Source organism: Arvicanthis niloticus, chromosome 30 (assembly GCF_011762505.2).
Source record: "Arvicanthis niloticus isolate mArvNil1 chromosome 30, mArvNil1.pat.X, whole genome shotgun sequence".
Classification (NCBI taxonomy): Eukaryota; Metazoa; Chordata; class Mammalia; order Rodentia; family Muridae; genus Arvicanthis; species Arvicanthis niloticus.
In genome coordinates, this window is record NC_133438.1 from 16,890,092 (window position 1) to 16,902,489 (window position 12,398).

A 12,398-nucleotide genomic window follows, 5' to 3' on the forward strand; every position below is an offset into this window, starting at 1 on the left:
CCCCAAGTTGCCCTCTGATCTCCACACACTTATTGTGGTATGCATATACCAAAGCAATACATATGAATTAAGTAAATAAACAAACTTATGAATGAATGAATGAATGAATGAATGAATGAATGAATAAGTTGTAATTTTTATCTCACCCAAACACTTCAGTTACTTTTGCTGGCTTATTGCTGAACCCCAGGATTTTATCTATTGAATCACCTCAAGGACTAATATAAATGAGGATTCATGAAAGAAAATAGTACTGCAAACTCAGTGCTGTTAACTTAACCACCACTGTATTTCTCCACAATGTTCAAAGAACAACTTCCTGGGGTGACTGAAATACCTTGATTCAGCTCCATCACCTGCTCAAGAAGAGATATTCATTGTGATATGCTCACTTGAGTCTCATAAACAATCTAATAACCCATCTCTTTATTAGGTAATAGTTCCCCCATGCATGCATTTTTACACAATACAAACTATTACACTTATCTACATATGCCTTTCAAACATCCTCAGTATGAGGCTGGAAACGAGTCAATGCACATAACAAATGGGCTAACATTTCATAAGCATGAGAGTCAGAAGCAAAGAGGACACAGAACTATAAGGTTTTTTTTTTTTTTTCTAAAGAAAAGGAGTTTTGTTTCACTTTATGGCTGCACTGCTGGAAAACTGGATGAATTTGGCCAAATCTTTCAACTGTCACGGGCCTCCTTATTGTTAATTTAGTTATTGTTATGTAGATACCTAAGCTATAAGGTGGAAGTTCTGACATTTCTGACTCGGTGTTGCAATTTTCCTATGGAAAATATCCAGAGTCAAGCTTGACCTTCAGGTATCTTGAGAAGAAAGATATTATGTCTCCATTTCTCCCCACTGATTTAATACAATTCTCTTCAGATTTCAACAAAAATATTGGAAAATTATAAAATTATTTCAGCACAATCTGTATTTCTCCACAGATTTTATATTATATGTTTTGTGATTCATAGGCTGTTTTAAAAGACTAAAACACACGTTAGCCTTGATTTTTCATGACTTGCCATTGTCTGAAAATATGAATTAGCACAAATTAAGCAAATGCAAATGAAAGTAAATGGGAAACACCTAGGATGTCCCCACATAAGGGTGAGAACCCACAGCTCTGTCTGTCCTGTGAGCTCATCCTATTTACAGACACTGATCACAGCGAGAGCTTAGTGGAGAGATTATGAAGATAAAGGCTTTTCTCTTATAATAAGACACCTGACATGTTCTCCACACCCCACTGCTTCTAATCCATTATACATCTTATTTATAATTCATTTTGATTCTAAAGTGTAATTACCCAAGCATAAAATCTAATCGTCAACGCAAGAGCTAAGAACAGTTTTGAAATAATCCACCCTGTTCCAGTAACATATGCTTTGGGTCATGAATACACAAAACGGTTCCTTTACAACATCTTCACCAAGTGTGCAAAATCCTACAGATATTTACATTTGGTAAGCTAATCACTTCATATTTCTACACAAAATGAGATTGCAGGAAGACAAAATCAGTGTTAGCATTTAAAATGCAGCCAGTCACAAGGATACTACTACACTCTTGCCTAACACTCGGATTAGTGGGGCACTATTGCTCTGCTCAGCACAGTTCCCAGTCCTTGAAATAACTAGTTACTGTGATTTATGATCACAAAAATTTAAAGTGGAAACTAGATTTCTTTTAGAAGTCAAATGAAAGGCTGTCTCTTCGTATCATACTTGTTTATAGACACCCCCCCCCCCCCGCTACTTAGCCAGGTTTCCAGAGTAGCTTAGGGTACAATTATTACCTAACCCTATAATCAGTTTCAGTTACACACAGATGCCATTATTTATGACTTCTCGGCATTGTATATATGGCACTCCGCGATGATATCAGAGATGAGACGTTTAATAATGATGCCTAGTTGGTATTTGGAAAGTTCTAGTCTCTCAATCCCTCTTCCCAAGTCTTATTTGCTTGGATCAGAGTTGAACTGTTATCTATTGGGCCAATCAAAACCTATCAGTTTGAGCAGAGTGAATTTTAAGCCCCAATGTATACTTATTAGACAATCTGAAAACTCAAATTCATAATGAGGAAAGAATGCCCCCCCCCTCATGTGTACTTCCCTCAGGGGTTCTTTATCACTTTGGTGGCATGGCATATGGGAGACCTGAGGGCTGCTTTTATGTAATATGTCCTTCTTTTTTTCTTTAAGATTTCTTTATTTATTCTATGTATATGAGTTCACTGTCGCTGTCTTCAGACACACCAGAAGAGGGCATTGGATCCCATTACAGATGGTTGTGAGCCACCATGTGGTTGCTGGGAATTGAACTCAGGACCTCTAGAAGAGCAGTCTGTGCTCTTAACCACTGAGCCATCTCTCCAGCCCCTTGTATGTTCTTTTTAATGGTGGGGACATAATGTGAGAACTGTATCACTAGGAAAGTGCACCCTATGCAAACATCATGCCGTGCATGTGCACACAGTAAGATAACGGTTATGTTCCTAGTCAGAGAAATCTATAAGGCCCTCACTGTGTACATGGTATGTAACTGACTGAAGCAATGGTTTTTTGAGATGTTATGGATAGATGGTATGTATTGTCATTTTCTTTCCTGAGAACATTAGAAAAACCCTTGCTGCCTTTATTTTTAGTTTATTATCAGCAACTACATTTAAATCTTATCTGGGACAAGACACTTACGTTAATTTGTGGAAAGCATTAAATAGGTGAATTGATTCTTACAACATTCCTATATAAGAACAAAATCTGTTGTCTGTGTACTGTATCCTGTATCATCTCAAGCACATCTATGGCATACTTATTCTGTCAGACTTATACTACAGATCATTATTTATAATCTCCACGTTCCCTTTGTAGAGAAACTGAGGCCCAAGCAGGTAAAAGAACTTGCCTGCCATTAGACAGCTATGCAAGAGCAGAGCTATGATTTAAACTGAGATGCACTTGTTTTTAAACATGGTAACTTATGCAAATATTATGATACAAAAATCCATGTGTTTCAGGTCAGGAAACTGAGGCATACAGCACTCAAAACCCATGTGCAGTGATATGCAGTAAGTGTCAGAAGAAAAGCTAAAGTCATGTTGGCCTGGGTGCAAAGCCCAGACAGAAATCCCGGGGAAGAGTTTGTTCACTGGTACCTGCACCTGTTGGCTTCCATTGTCTCAGAGGAGAGGATTGTGTGGAGCGTCTGAGGGATGCAGGCCCACCACTCTTCTTTAGTTCTATTGGCTCTACTGCCTGTCTTTTATACACATTTGATTCTAAACTTTTTGAGAGATGCCAAGGAAAAGAAAAAAATGAAAGGAGAACAGAAGACAATTGAGTTGGGCCTAATTGCAGGACATGAGAATAGAATTTTGGAGACATTGGAACTACAGGCAGGAGAAAATCTAACAACATGAAGTTTGATGATGTTCTCATTTGCTTTTCTTAAATTCTTCATCAGGTTCCAAAACAAAATATTTTTAGGAACATGTAAAAGTAGCTCATTTCGTGCCCTACTTAGGCTTATTGTGTTGTTGAATTTTTGCCCCTCTATTTTTCAGTGAGGGCAGAAGGACTTGATATTTTTTTTAAAAAACACCTCCCATTGATTTTTTTTAATGGAAATAATAACTACAGAGGGAACCAGGAAAGGAGGGGGTTAAAAAGAGATAAATCTGACATATTGTTTTAAATATTCTGATAACACTCTAATTCTTACATTGAAAAACAGTCACTTTTTCTTTGTTTAGAAATACAGTCCACTGAAACACAATATTAAACCGTTAAGAAAGTTTAGGTGTGAACTCAGTTAATACACCTGCTGATTTGTGAGATAAGGAAGTCATGTCTGAAAGACAGCAACTGGCCCACACCCTTCACGCAGACTAACGTTGAAACCACCTCTCCCATATACATTAGGGTGCAGTCCCAAGGAGCCCACATGCCCCTTTCAAACACTCTTTAAAACAGGATGATGAGTGTGCCTATGGCCCTCAGAGACCCTCAGCCATGACCACTACTCACACCTTCTCAGGAGTTTTAACTCACCTCTTGCCTTTCACTTTACAAACTCAACTGTAGTCTTTAGGGGTGGAGCCAAGCATCGGAATGTTTCACAATTTCGCAAATGACTAAAAAGCAAAAAGAAAGGCCTAGAACTCTCTTCACAGAACTCAGTACGGAACACTTGATTGACTACAAAACAAATCTTGGAGTTCTCAGTTCTCAGTACATTTTGCCTGGGACACTGAACTTGCCTTGCTCAAACAAACGTATTTTTACTTACTTTGTTCTTCTAAGGTTTCTTTGGTTGGTTGGTTTCTTTGAGATACAAAAAATATCTTAGATATTCCTTCCAATTTGTGTGGTTTTCAAACATAAACACAATCTACAAACACAGAGACAGACACACCCCGTGCAAACAAAATAACAATATTTAGAAGAATAATTGTGAGATCCATATAAGTAAAATGTAAATGCAAATCTGTTCAAGTCAACATAGTAACAGTTTGTAGCAATCTACACAGTGTATTGCTTTTGGGGTAGGAAGGAGGAGTGTGTGTGTGTGTGTGTGTGTTTCAGTGTGCATGTTCTCGTATGTGTGAGCACATATGTGTGCAGAGGTTTGGAATTAATAGGTTCCCCTTGATCACACTCCATCTAGCCGATTGAAGCAGGGTGTGTTGCTGACTCAAGACTTACAGCTTTGTCTGGGATTACAAGTGGCTGCTAAACCCACTGTGTTTTACATGAGTTCTTCTGGTCCAAGCTTTTGTCCTCTTACTTAAGCTGATAGTTCTTTGCCCATTAAGACAGTGCCACAGCCCCTGGGTACCAACTTGCCAGCCTCTGTGTGTAGCCTCTTCAGCCCCTGTGTGCCACCTCTACAGCCCATGTGCTGCATTCTCTGCCCATTTGCAACATCTTCAGTCCCTGCCTGCAACATCTTCAGTCCCTGTCTGCCACCTCTGCAGCCCTGTGTGCTACCTCTGCAGACTTATGTGCCACCTCCGCAACCCTGTGTGCCACCTCTGCAGCCCTGTGTGCCACCTCCCTCTTGTAAACACACATAGGATTGCTCCTTCAGTTATATTTAAAATGAATTCTTCAGCTGTAATTTCTACACTTTTTCTGTAACAGTGAGAAAAGCTAACCTCAATTGTCAATAACAGAATTGATTCCATGTTATTGTATGTATATATACATTATACACATACCCAAAGGTACAATATATATTTGAATGTACCATGAGACCAAAAAGATGGAAAATTTTTTGTTCCTTTGTTTTGTTGTTGTTTTTACTAAGAACTTCAGCCTTTTTTTAGTATGCTCAAATTCGGAAAGGAAGTAAATCTCATTAGAATTTCTTATAAGCCTGATAAAAGCCAAGAGACTCTTAATTAAGTGCTTAATTGAGGTACACATTAAACAAATCAAAATAAACTCAAGGAGAGCGCTGAGCATTGATTTTTTTCTCTCTCTCTCTTTCTGGGGGACTTCAGTATATTTTATTCTGAGCTGCTTAGGTCAGATCAAAAGCATGTACGTGCATTAGGAAGTTCTTGGTAAAACGTGTTTGCCTACTTACCCAGCCATCATTCTCTCTTCAACAGGAGAGTTTTAAAGGAAGAAAGAAGATCCTACTTAGCTAAGGTGTTTAAGCAGCCTCTTTATAATCCTCAGTGGCATCCAGAACTGCCTCCTATCTCTTAATCAGAAATCAAACACTGTCTGGTGAGAGACAGCATTGAGCCTGAGATACAAGTCAGCCCACCCCATGCTGAGGGCCTCTTCACAGAAACCCAGTGTGGTTCTTGATACAAGCATATGACAAAACTTTCATGAAAATGAAACTCTTGGTTTTGCAAATATCAGATTTGCCAGCAATTTTCTGTTGGCTTTGTTTTCGTTGCAAAATGAAAAAAAAAAAAAATAGAGCTCAGGAAAGAATAAATTTTATGAAAATTTATCCCTGTAGTTTAAGACACAGAGATTTCATTATTTTGATTTTTTTTCTTTTTATAAGCTTTAAATCATATTGATATAAATAATTCACCTATAAGGTTTTTTTTTTTTTTTTTATTTTGCTTTACTGAGTTTTTTTTTTGGACGTTTGCTAGTTATCCATCAAGCACAGAAAAGCATATTTTCAGCTGTCAAGGACATTGGACCAGCATCTCGTTAGTCCATATGACAGTGTTAGTTAAAAATAAACTGCTCAAGAAACAGACACTTTCAGGCTTTCTCAGGCAAAAGCAGTAGATGCAAGTGAAAGCTTTCCTCTGCTAAAATCTGATTACATGAGGCTGCCTGTGCTGGAGAACAGAAGAAGGACCTAGCAGAAATATATCAAAATCAGCATTTATGCTTATAAGTGGGACTCCTCAAATTCACATACACACATAGAGGGCATAGACCAAGGTTGTCTACTCAACCCTTGGAGATCTTCAGTACTGAAGCAAGCATGCTAACAAGCCTGCTCTCATTGCCTTCTTTTTCTTCTAGACATGTGCACCAGGATTTTACCGACTGCGTTCGGAACCAGGTGGCCGCACTCCTGGACCAACCTTAGGAACCTGTGTTCCCTGTCAGTGTAATGGACACAGCAGTCAGTGTGATCCTGAGACCTCAGTATGCCAGGTAGGCACCTGCAGCTTCATGGACAACACATGCGCACTCATTTCTCTTTCCAAATATGCAGTCCTCCATGCAGAGACAGATTCATCGGCAGGGAACATAACTGTGTGCTTGAAATGAAAAATGCAAGGGGGAAGGATGGTCGCCATGTTCTTCATTTAAAAGAAAAATTATGATGGGGGGGGGGAACCTTCAGTTTCTCTTTACAAAGAGAATAATAGCAGCTTAGAGCACAGGAGAAAACACTAGTCAAAATTTGTGTGATGTGTTATTTTCTAATTATAAGCAAAATTGTGTTTTTATGGAATCTGGAAATTACAACACAGTAAAGGGTTAGGATGGTAGAGAGCTTGTGATCTGTATGGGGTCTTAACTTTGATTTCCAGTTTTTCAAATTAAAAAGAAAATAATTGAAAAGGGGAGGAGAGTGGTAGAGAAAGGAAGATGAAAAGAAAACAGAAGGAATGTTGTTACAGAAAAGTTTCTCCCAATACAGCCTAAGACAAAATATTAGTTTTTTAAATATTTCCCCCTGGTTTTGTCTGTGTTTAAAAACACGGCATGCAGTACTATTAGAGTAATATGTTGTGCCTTTCACATGAGCCGATCATGAATATCTTTAAATACATTGATTATATATACTGTAACTTACCTATTTCTCATAGAGTTAAAGCTTTCTGCTTTATGCTTAGTGGTGCATCTTCCTGGTGAGAGGCAGAACCCTGAACCACCATTTGCTTTTGAATCATCTGGGCTCTCTGGTCTCTTGCCCTTGGTATTTCAGGATCCCCTGTCATTGCTGATCCCATAAACTTGAGTTATGTCATAGCTCTGGACACCTGGTTCTCCCATCTTCTTTCTCTCATCTTCTGAAATCTTTCCACTGAACTGTAGAACTCATAGTGAAACATCAATAAAATCCCATGTAGAATTTTCCTCTCTTTCTCTTCAGGTTGCTCATGGAAACCTGACTCTCTCCTCATAGGCTACCCTCCTAAGTAGTAATCACTGTTTTCTGCTGTTCTTCATGTTTCTGACTTTGAAGAAAGAGTGGCTGTCCTTGTTCCACTGCCAGTCCCAGCCTTCTCCACTTTCTGTAGCACCAGTCAGCTTTAGATCATTTCCATGTCTGTCTCTGCTGTGTCTGCTTGTTTAATTAACCGTTCGCCCTCTGAACAGACCCCTGACTCCAGAAGAGTTTTCCCTTGAGTCATCTCTATTATTTAACAAATCTACTGATGGAACCTTTCTTGATTTCAAGGTTCATAAAAATCAACTCTCTGTTCTTCGTCTTCTCAATTTTGAATATCTTCTGGTTTGAGCCTCTGTCTGTTTTTCTCCTGTTCAGCCCTTAGCATTTCAACATCTTAGTCTCATCGATACTTACATTATATTTCTCATATCCTCATTTTTTAAAGCAGCTGACTGCATGAGCTTTCATATCATTATTTATCTTCCATCTGCCTTGTTTTGTTTTTCTCTTTCTCCTTCTATTTCTCTTTTGATTTCTCTTTGGTTTTTGATACAGGGTCTGTCAGTGCCATGTCACTTACCAGGTAACCTATGTTGGCAGTCCAGAGTACCCTGCCTCCACAGTGCTGGGGCATAACAGCATGCATAGCCTTTTATATGTGTCCTGGGACTCAAATGCAGATTTTCATTGTTGTGTGGCTAGCATTTTTTTCAGACTGAGATATCTCCTCAGCCTCCTTCCATCATATGAAAACAGTGGCAAGCAGAAGAGAACCATAGCTTACATGACCTCAGTGACCCTTGATCTTTTTTTGTTTGTTTGTTTCTGTTACCTCTGACTATTTTCCTTATAGTGGAAGAATTAATCTTTTTGGAAAAGACAAACTCTTAGGCATCTGTACCATCATTCAAAACAGAACAGAAGTCTTTTAGCTCTACCTCCTTCCAAGTACCAATCCTTCCATTACCAAAGAGTTTTCTATACTCTATTCAGTTTCTCTCAGTCTATGTGGACTCCAGTTTTACTTCAAGAGCTGTGGTAGAGCCTGTGACTCACTCTACCTCAGAATTTATTCTTCTTGATGTATCAACAGAGTTTGCCACCATGAATCTCCACATACCTGTTTGAAGTCTATGTTTGGTTGATTTTCCAGCCATGCCAATGTGAAGGGTTTGAAACACCCTCTCCTCCCCAGCTCCTCTCTTCATCCTTCTTTTTTGTTTCTCATTACCCTGATATTAATACGCTGCATTCCCAGGATTCAATGCCTTTTGCTTCTCTAAATACACATGTTCCTATAGTGATCTTACATAGGCACATAACTATCAGCACCCAGACTGTGATCCCACAGTATTTACATAATTAATTTTAATTCTTCTCTAGTAATTCTAAAGTCTCTGTGGTATGTGAAAGTTACATTATTTTCCTTCCAAAATATTATTGAAAAGACACATTTTATTTATTAATATCACCTCTTCTTCATAACTCATAAGTATAAACATACATTATTATTTTTCCCATATTAAAATTTGCTTAAGGCTCATATCTTCTGTTCTATTTGCCTTCTTGTTTTTACTATAATGCTTTTCTTCCCTTCATTTTGGAATATTTTATGTAGTAAACACAGATTTTATCACCCTTACTCTTAATTTCCTTAACTGGACTCCATATATTCATTCCAGTGATACTTTTATTCACTATTTTCATCCATTTCTAAGATATATAACTAGGATTTTGATTGAAATTGAAGTAAACTTCTCTTTACAGAATTGCTGTATTTATACAGGTCAGTTTTGTTTCCTTTACCTGGGAATGTTACTTCTTTTGTCTGTAAACATTTTGTATCTTATGATTAAACTATTATAAAAGATAGGTTATATAGTTTGTACTTTAAAATTATATATATTATACATCTTCATTTCAGTAGTTAACATTGCAGTATCTGTGTTAGCAGGTCATTTACTAATTAGTCTTTCTCATAAAATTTTTAACATGTGTTTGATTTCCAACCATTTCTATTTACAACCTATCAATGTTCACTTATTTATATTTATTTTATACTTATAAATTGTTTTAAAATACATATGTTAATTTCTTGTCACATACCATCTCTGAAATAATTATTTTATAAATTTTATTGATAAGGAATAACATAAAATGTTAAGTAGATAAATAATCAACCACCTTTCTAATCACCTTTTGTGATATTAATATTAGAGTCCCATTCTTCTACAATAAAGCTTGGTATCAGTAGTTTATTTAAAAAAAAATCATTCCTGGGCTGAGACATTTCTCAAAGCTTAAGAGATAATTTACATTATCCAAATTAACAGATAATTTGGGAGAAAGACTCAGCTCATAAGTTAAATGCACTATTCTTATGTAGTTTTAAAGGATTACATTTGCTTTAAATGATTGATTTAAACACTTATAAATGAGAGTTTAACTTCACTTTTATTAGACAAAAGTTACTGTCCTTTTTCTGTTTTTTGTTCAATTGGTTCTTATGAATAGTTTTCTGCCTTCAGAATCCTTGGTGAAGATCTATTTTCTAAGAATCCAGAGATGAAGAAACAAATAAATACTTCCATCAAACACACACAGTTATATATAAATTGTTATGCCTTGAATTTTTATATTGTCCTTATGGGAACTTTTGAAGTTAGACAACTTTATTTGTCTTAGAAGCAGGCTTCTGAGGCAAATAAGAAAACAACTATCATTATAACCTCCTAGTGCAATAAAGGAGGCAGAAACGTACTGATTTCTCTTCTGCTGGACTCCAGCTGTCTTAGTTAGGGTTTCTATTGCTGTTGAAGAGACACCATGACCAAGGCATCTCTTATAAAGGCAAACATTTCATTGAGGTTGGCTTACAATTTGAGAGGTTTAGTCCATTATCATCACTGCAGGAAGCATAGCAGTATCCAGGCAGACATGGTGCTGGAGAAGGAGCTGAGAGTTCTGCATCTTAATCCAACTATGGCCAGGAGAAGACTGTCTTCCAAGCAGCAAGGAGAAGGATCGCAAAACCCACCACCACAATGACACACTTCCTCTAACAAGACCATACTTCCTAATAGTACCACTCCGAGGGCAAGCATATTCAAACCACCACACCAGCTTAAAGTTATATCCGTTCCACTTTGCAATGTCCATAGTTTTGGTGTAGTGATAAGCTTTGGCTCCATTATCTTGACTCAAATTTCAACTGACTGGATGAGCCTAGTCAGTTTCTTTAACTTTTGTGCTGCCTGAGGTTCTGCATTTATCAATTGATAACAATAATAGCTGTACCTCTCAGAGAATTTTTATACAGACTCAATAAAATATTCAATGAACACCTTAAAACATGATTTAGCAGATGGTTGACTTTATAAAAGCAGTTAAATGGGGCTCAGTGGTTAAGAAAATTTGCTGCTTTTCAAGAGGATCCCAGTTCAGGCTACAGCCCTCAAATGGCAGCTAATAGCTACCTGTAATTCCTGTTCCAGAGGATCTAATACTCTTAGGGACTCCAAGAGTCCATATACACCTGATCCTCCATGAGTGTCACATGATGCACATATTTACATTCAAGCAAAACAGTCACATAAAATAAAACTAAATAAAATGTTTAAAAATAAAATCAAAAAGCTCAGTAAGTGACATTGATAATTGCCATATTATCCTCCATTTGTAGTCTTAAAACTAACAGGCTATCAATTAATAACAATCCCAATCAAAATAATCATTATTGTGTTTAGCACTATGCAAAATTTTTTATCTTGTCTTATTGGTGTCACTCCAAGGAAACACCATACAACAAGCTCATTGGCTTACAAACAACAAAAATAATTTTTTTTATAGTTCTAAAATCTGGACTGTTCTCCAAAGCATCAGAAACGTTTGCATCAGGTGTGGACGTTTCTAGGTCACAAAGAACCCTATTTGTCAGTGTCTTCACATGGTAGGAGGACCTCTAATGGTGGCTCCCTGCAGGGAAGTTTTGTAAGAGCACAAATTCCAACCAGGAGGGCTTAACCCTAATCATCTATCACATCTGAAAGGGCAACATCCCATGACCATCACAGTAGAAGTTAGGATTTCAACAAAGGACCACAGCGGAATAGGCATTCAACAAACAAATATCAAGATAAACTCCTTGTGGAAATGGTATTTAGAGATGGGAACTCATTGATGCCTTTTACTATGTTTACGTTTACCTTCCCTTACGAACAGTAGAAAGAAAAATGCATATAATTATAGAGAAGTATACTGTTAAATAATTCTCCCAACAAACACTACTGTGCTCTTCATAATTCCATATGGCATTCTCAAGAGAGTAGTTGCTTCGTCCTTAGTTTGGATAAGTTCTAAACCTTCTGAACTATTCCTTACTACAAATACCTCAGTGGCTGTCATGGACCCTGATAGAACTTGGTTTGCTATGAATGGAAGATTAAAACTTATGAGATGTTACACTCCAAGAAGGGGAGGTAGTGTCCTAACGACAAGTGAATAGAAAGGAATATATAAGGAGTCATATGAATAAATGACAAGTAAGTAGAGGGATACACAGTAGACATTCTCACTTAATGATCACTGTACCCATCTGTTTTATCTGTCCTATTTTCCACAAATATTGGAAGCTTTATTGGAAGCTATATTGGAGCTCTAGCTAACTTATATTTTAAAGGTGTAGTTTGTGAAGATAATATTTTATTGTTTTAGAATTGTAATTTTAAAAGGAAATGAAAGATATAAATCCTTTTCACTATTGTC

General features: G+C 37.2%; 1 protein-coding gene across 2 annotated transcripts in view; it reads left to right on the top strand.

The window, feature by feature from the left end:
- The window catches only part of Lama2 (laminin subunit alpha 2), a 572,138-nt gene that overhangs the window by 392,581 nt on the left and 167,159 nt on the right, over positions 1 to 12,398 (top strand). For both annotated transcript variants that reach the window (XM_076927972.1, XM_076927973.1), the window contains exon 29: positions 6,530 to 6,664. In XM_076927972.1, coding sequence (XP_076784087.1) covers positions 6,530 to 6,664 — 135 coding nt within the window. The remainder of the gene's footprint in view (positions 1 to 6,529; positions 6,665 to 12,398) is intronic.